Source organism: Artemia sp. Qi Xiang Cuo, chromosome 2 (genome assembly GCF_049724085.1).
Source record: "Artemia sp. Qi Xiang Cuo chromosome 2, ASM4972408v1, whole genome shotgun sequence".
Lineage (NCBI taxonomy): Eukaryota > Metazoa > Arthropoda > Branchiopoda > Anostraca > Artemiidae > Artemia > Artemia sp. Qi Xiang Cuo.
In genome coordinates, this window is record NC_142795.1 from 47,219,006 (window position 1) to 47,226,580 (window position 7,575).

The 7,575-nt window shown below is 34.4% G+C and overlaps 1 protein-coding gene across 4 annotated transcripts in view; it reads left to right on the top strand.

The window, feature by feature from the left end:
• The window catches only part of ss (aryl hydrocarbon receptor spineless), a 152,851-nt gene that overhangs the window by 90,409 nt on the left and 54,867 nt on the right, over positions 1–7,575 (top strand). For all 4 annotated transcript variants that reach the window (XM_089108129.1, XM_089108130.1, XM_089108131.1 and 1 more), the window contains exon 4: positions 3,245–3,334. In XM_089108129.1, the coding sequence (XP_088964255.1) occupies positions 3,245–3,334 (90 nt within the window). The remainder of the gene's footprint in view (positions 1–3,244; positions 3,335–7,575) is intronic.

The window sequence follows — 7,575 nt, forward strand, 5'->3', positions numbered from 1 at the left end:
TGGGGGCGTATAAGGTTTTTATAGAAGGCGTTGTCGTATAAACTTCAAAAAACGCTCATTCGGTTGGAAATTCAAAGAGCTAGTGTCCTTTTTAATAGTCAAAAGTCATTGGAGGGCGACTAGCCCCCCCACGCCCATCATTTCCCCAAACACATCCAATCAAAATTTTGAGATAGCCATTTTGTTCAGCGTAGTTGATTTCCAGATAGAAAATATCTTTTTGAGGAGGACACTTCCCCACAGCCCTCGGGGCAAGGGTTGTAAGTTCTGCCCTGTGGGCATATAAGGTTTTTATTGAAATCTTTTTCGTAGAAACTTGAAAAGGGCTCATTCGATTTGAAATTTAAAGGACTGGTACCATTTTTAATAGTCAAAACTGACTAGTCATATTTTTTGTTGTTGTTGTTGTTTAGACCAGGGCACTTCGTATCGAACGAGTTGTCGTAGGAACTTCGAAAAGGGCTCATTCGATTGAAAACAGAAAGGGCTGATGCCCTTTTTAATAGTCGAAAGTGAATGGAGGGCAACTAATCCCCCTTACACTCCCACCCTCTCACGCCCACCCTCCCAATTGCCCATTGTGTTTAAAAAATAAATATTTGCTAAAGATTAAATAAAAATGCACTGTGATAATGCTAATTCCCAATAAGGCATCTCAGCAGTATCCCAAGAACGACTGAGGGTATTATGTTCAAACTTTTGGGGCTACTTCTGCTCTTAAAATAAATAAAAAAAAACAAGTTTTTTTAAACTGAAAGTAAGGAGCGATATTAAAACTTAAAACGAACAGAAATTATTCTGTATATGTAAGGGGCTTTCCCCTCCTCAGCGCCTCGCTCTTTACGCTAAAGTTTTTTTTTGTTTTAAAAAATAAAGTTTTGAGACAGAGTCTAACTTTAGCGTAAAGAGCGAGTATGAAAAGTATGAAACTAAATTAATCACAAATATTTGTGTCCAGATTTTTAAAAGGGTGTATGTTGTTAAAAATTGCTGAAAATTTTTCTCCAGCATACAAATAGCAGGCCAAACTATAAGTCTTAAAAAACGAAAAGATTTAAAGTATTATTCTCTTTTTCCCTGAAAATACTATTTAAATATTAAACGAACAGAAATTAATTAAAAAAACTTTTTCCACAAAATAAGTTTTTCAAAGAAAAGTAAAGAACTCCATTAAACCAAAAATGAGCAAAAATAAAATCAAATAATCTACCAAGCGTGAAACAACCACAAATCAGCATCGATAAATAAATGAAACCCAAAATGAACAGAAATTACAATAAATAACCGAGTCAAACTCAAAACGAGCAGAAATTTACACAAATAGGGCGCAAAACCCCTATGCCTTCTCAAGGCCCGAACAAAATTTGCACTTTAATGAAAAAATACAAATGAATGTACATTGTCAGTTTAATATAGGCCTACATATACTCATATTTAGTAATCAAAATGTTAATATTATTTAATTTATTAAAGTTATAAGAGTAAAAACATTTATATTTTTTTCAGTAAAGTGCAAATTTTGTTCTGGCCTTGGGAAGGCATAGGGGTTTTGTGCCCAACTTATGTTAATTTCTGCTCGTTTCGAGTTTGACTTGGTTTTTTATTGTAATTTCTGTTCGTTTTGGGTTTCATTTATTTATCGATGTGGATTTGTGGTAGTTTCACGCTTGGTAGATTATTTAATTTTATTTTTGCTTATTTTTTGTTTAATGGAGTTCTTTACTTTTCTTTGAAAAACTTATTTTGTGGAAACAGTTTTTTTAATTAATTGCAGTTAAAAGCCGCTCTGGACTTCCTTAACAATCGAACTGTAGATTACAAAACTAGCTAAAAAAAAACCGTCACAGCCAGTGGTATCAATTACACAGAAAGGGTGCATTTGCCTTCTAGACTTTGAAAAATACTATTTAGGGATTTTTGCAATGAAAAATACGTATTTTCGGTGTTTTCACTGAGGAATTTAAAAGAAAGGCAAATTTGTCCCCTCTCTAAATTTTCATGAGCTGAAGCCACTGGTTGCAGTGTTAATCCGCTCAGACTGTTTAGTTCTCCTTCATCCCACCCTATTTAACGGTTATGCGTTAGCCACTTCCAATAAAGTTCCATAGACTTTGAGTTATTGATATATCCCGTCCCAGGTTAATCTTGGGCACATGACATTTCTCTTCCCTCTTCCAGGATTTTGGCCACACAAGCCACTATTTGCTGATACACATGTTGGAGGGATTCGAAAGGAGTTGCACTCAACCCCTCAGCAGCAATCTTCATGCCGACAATAGTCCATAAACAAAATCTTTTAAAAACAGCTAGCCTATATCTTATTCTTCCTTTCGTGTCCATGCATCTGTCCCCGTACATAGCTGTACTTATTGGTTGTGCCTCAAATGATCCTAAGTTTTTATTTTACTCGAATCTTTCTGTATGCCTATAAGTTCCTAAGTTGTACGAAGGAATAGCGCGGTTTTGCTATTCGGCTTCGATTTGTAATTTAATGAAAACTGAACAGAATTTTTGCTGATCATTTTTTGTTTTTGCAGTAGGCTATTTATTTATGAGGCTTTAACTAAAGGTTCCATGTTCCAAGGAAAAGTTTTCTGTCAGTCCCGCTATTTTCAAAATTTTGCCTTTCGGTGCCACTCTGTTCTCGCTTACCTATGAACCTATCTTTTTGCCCATAGTGTCCACTCAATGCGTATTAGAATTTATGATCCCGTATTGGCTCTCTTGATGTCGATTTACTTATTTACGAAAGTTATTCTTTTTAACTTTGTATTACATTTTTCGAATCAGATATTACCCATTTCTTCAGTTAATGGAAATTATTTCCAACTTGTACATTTACATTTTTGCAATTTCCCTAGAAATTACCTGATCCCAATTAAATTAGTATTAGCTCCTTAGTGTTAGGATTGAACAATTGTGATGCTCGTTAGATTTTAAGTTTTCTCCGTCTAAAACTAAGACTTTGCAAATATAGCTTCCAAGGACGTAGCCAAGACTTTAATCACGGGGTGTGCCAAGAACCGTTTTGTTCTTAGAGAAGGAAGTAACTGCTGAACTATTTTTTGCAGCCTAATTTTATATTTCTTCTTACGTTCAGAGGCTGCCCCTCTGCGCCTCTGTACCTTTATTTACGCCCTTCATATCTCCCACAGTTTAAACAGTTTGCTTAATTAAATAACAATACAAAAAATATATATGTAGATTTTGTTTTTAATCATTTGATTATATTTTGTGCTTTTAGGCTTTGAATGGTTTTCTTCTCATTCTTTGCAACGATGGAGAGGTGTTCTTCGCCACCCATAGCATTGAAAGTTATTTAGGATTCCACCAGGTAAGAAAATATTTTTTTTTAACCAGAAAGTAACTCCCGTGTCGAACAGGCTTATAAGAGGTCCTTAACCTTAGTGGTATGGAAATGAAAGTTACGTTCACACAGTTACGGTTACGTTCACACAGTAACCCCGTGTCTTCATTATGGCTTTTTCAGGTAAATCCGACCGCGCTTTTTACTTTTTCAGACAACCCCAGTCTTGATTGGTGCTTTTTAAGGTTCAAAAAGACTAAACAGGCCCATTTGAAGTGTTTTTTTTTCAGGAAAGTATGTTTTTCAATGAACAAAAAGATGTTTTTACTCGGCCGGCTTCGCCTGAAAAAGCTATAATGAAGAAAGGGCATAACCGGCCATAGTATAAACATTATACTCTCCCCCAGTTTTTGAGCTAAACTAATGGAGTTGGAAAGGTGAAAATCTATGCAGAATAATTTGAAACCATGAGAATGGTCTTAGGCTATAAAAACATAAAAAATATAAAAAAAAGAAAGAAATAAAACAAGTAACTGGAAATGTGATACTGATTCAAATGGCCTGGCAGAAGCGAGCACTGCAGAAGGCCAGGGCGAAGCAAACACCGCAGAAAGCCTAAAAACCGCTTGAGTTCATTCGAGAGAACCGAGTGCCATAGTTGCCACCGTTAGTGAGTTAAGCAAGCGGATGGAGTTGAGGCCAAGCTATATTTGTGAGAGCGGAACTCCTAAGCAAAGGAACAGAGGCAGAAAAAGCCAGTGAAATTGGCTTTTTGCTAGCTCATATGTATTTACATTTAGAACCAAGTGTATGTTTGTGGCGTTGTGTGTACAATGAATTGTTTGCAGTGAAATGCAAGATGAAGCAATGAAGCTTGAAAAATGAAAAATGAATGAAGAATAATTTTGGAACGGACCATGAGAAAAGACAAAGGCTTTAAAATCTGAAACATATAACGGAAAAAAAGAAAAAAGAAACAAAACGGCTAGGAACATGACGTCGTGGGGAACAATCATCCGAAGGCCGAAGGCAATAGCTGTCGATAATAGCGAGCGAAGCAAGTGGCAGGATTTTACGTGAAGTAATATAGTGGAATAATTAAGGGCTAAAAAGTACACGGTAGCAGAGTAAAGTGACAAACACCCAGGGAAGAATAACCCAAAACAAACGGAAATGGGACGTCATGATCATAAGTCATGACGCGAGTGCTGAAGGCCTGATTTGCTTATGTTTGTTTTTATATTTTGTTTGTTTATAATGTTTTTTGTGTATATTCTTAAAACCTTAAAAGTGAAACGAAATTTTTTCTAACGAAGTTTTTCTGATAAAATTAAAGAGAGAAGTTGGATCCTAAGACTAAACAATTACTGCTTTATACTTTATGTAACATATTTTTGAAAAAATGCTTCAAATAAACTGGCTCTTGATATTTTCCAATGTTTCCGGAGTTATAGAACAGTAGCCCTTTACTGAAAACTGGGTTTGCTTGAATTGTTTTTAGAGAATAAAATTGTATGGCAAGATTTATCGATTTCGCCATCGTTAAAACTCTAGTGAGAGCTTAATTAATTAGTCTTTTATTTTCTGCAGGCTACTTAAGGATTTCTTTCCTCCTAATCTGTGTTTCGATGTGTCAATTTTATGTTTTCAGTAAAGTGTATAAAGTTTGTTCGTTAGGGTGTTTTCGTAGGTCTCAAATTCGCTTTTTATTTTCATCCGAAATTTTTTTTAAATAGTTCACATTTTTTAAATTAATATTGTACAGTTGAACAGATTTTAATAGATCTAAAAGAGGAAGATTTTACAGAAACGCTATTTTCGTGGCTTTTATAGCTTATGCAAATAAAATCTTGCAGTGATATTCAAGATTTTAGCAAAAAACTATTTCCTTAACATTTCTTTTTTATGTAAAGGGACATCCAGTTAGACGAGTGCCTGAGACCAATTGGTTAACTACGTTTAAATGTACACTTAATTACGATTTTTAAGGCTATCATCAAAATCGAACATTTTTTTTTACATGAGCCCTGTAAGGAAAAAACGATCAAACGGGCATACGGGAGAAAGAACCAAAATCGTATAATTTTCCGATCTCTTGATTGCAGAACAATAATATTTACATTTAGGACTCTCGTTCGAACAGAATACATGAATGTTAGTCAAAAATAAACCTAGGTCTTGTACAAAAATTTGCCAATTTTAAGGCTTTGCATTATTTTTGTATATATATATATATATATATATATATATATATATATATATATATATATATATATATATATATATATATATATAATATTTTTCTGGCCTGAAAAAAAAAACACGATATGCGGTAGATAGGTAACGTCTTTGGGAAAATACCTTATCCCCATCTCATCTTCCATCACTGGTTGGTTTGTAATGTCAATTTAAAAAAAGAAAAGAATACAAAATCAGCAAACTTTTGTATATAGCTTAGGGTGTTGAGAGGTGTTGAGAAAGGGTGGGTTGGAGGCTGGGTTTAAGTGAAACTAGAACCCTCTCAGAAATTCTGATGAATATAAATTTTCTGAGTGTAAAGAAGTAAGAATCCTGTTATTATATTATTTATTTCACAATACACCATAAATTTCACTGATACCCAATAAATCGCTTCCTGTAGGCTACTACAGATTATTATTATTTTTTTTTTTTTTGAATACACATTTTCATAATTGAATTGTGTAAAATTTACTGGTAGCCTACTATAAAAAGATATAGTATGTTGGACCAAATCCTGTGGAAGCTAAAGATGGGGTTCAAAATTCTCCTTCAAATCGAGCGTAATTTTGACCTCGTTCACTCTTTATGTATGATATGGTTGGCAATTGTTATTTAGTGGCACATTTTGGGTTGTCGATTCTATCCACCTTGGTGGTTTTTAACCCGTACCCAAATTATAGAATATGTAGGCCACATCTACTGTTTTGGCCAGGTTTTCGTAAAAAAAAAATATATATATATATAAAGAACACACTCAGTCGTTTCTGTGTAGACGGACACGGTGAAGTTAGACTGCAGCGCAACCCTCTACCATTGAGTAGTTTCGTTTAGTCGTTGCGAAAACTCTAGTTTTGTGAGCATTGTCTAAGTAACGTAAAAGGAATTTTCTGTCAAAAGATAAGATTTTATTGTAAAATGGCTATCACTAGCTATACCAAAACCCAACTTACATTTCACGTCACATTCAAATTCAGTCGGCCAATCAGAAAAAAAATGACATAAACCAACTACGAAAAACATGAGCCTACAAGATTACGTAATCACCAAATGGAAACGGCTAATAAATTGCTAGAAAATAGATATTGGCTAGGCAGTCAATAAATCAATTGACTAGAGACAGCCATAGTAAATAATCTCCCTTTGTATGAAGTCATCAATGAACTGATGGTAACAATGGCTAAAATCATAGGCGTTGTTTAGAGGGAGGGCAAGGGGGGGCAGTTGCTCCATCCAATAATCTGTGAAATGTTTTAATTTAATGAGTAAATCTGAAAATGATAATTGGCTAGAAATCAGTTTTTATGTTGCCATATTTTTTTTTTTTTTTTTTTTTTTTTTTTTTTTTTTGCAAAACATAAAATTGGACTAGGTTAAGAGGTAAACTTTAAATTAACTTTTTATTGAAATAAAGTCGATAGGGCAAAAATTACGACTAAGCAAGTTTTGTTCGAAGTTTGATAGGACAAGGTAAGCGTATAAAAATAGATACGCCCCATGCATGCCAGGTGCCGAGAACCCGCAGGTTAGCCTCCACCGATGAAACGATTTTTATGGGGGGAAATTTTTTTTTGATTTTTTTGAAATTCTTGTGGATGTGGATCCCCTCTTGCCCCCAATCAAAATGCTGAAATTATGCCAATGGTCAAACCAAAAATCGACAGAAGATCGATAACTAGTAAATCAGAATTTAAAAGATTAGGTGTTTCAAGTATAAACGAATTTTTTTTTTCTCAATATAAGAAAAATAATTGCAGTCACAAATCTAAAAAACCCTATTCCGTCGGCAGCGGTCAATTCGAAGAGCCGATATTACTTTACAAATGCACCTTCACCGTGAAAATCAAGAAGGTATGCCAAAATACTAAAGTACGTTTATAGAGGATATAGTGGAATGTTGATTGTAGATGCAAATTCATTTGTATAAATTGTATATCGTACCTTCATTTGTGAGGCTCCACGCTGCATTCAATTTTATTTCTACGTCTCCTGTTTTACTCCTGGTGGACAAGAATCGAACTAGGGCTACC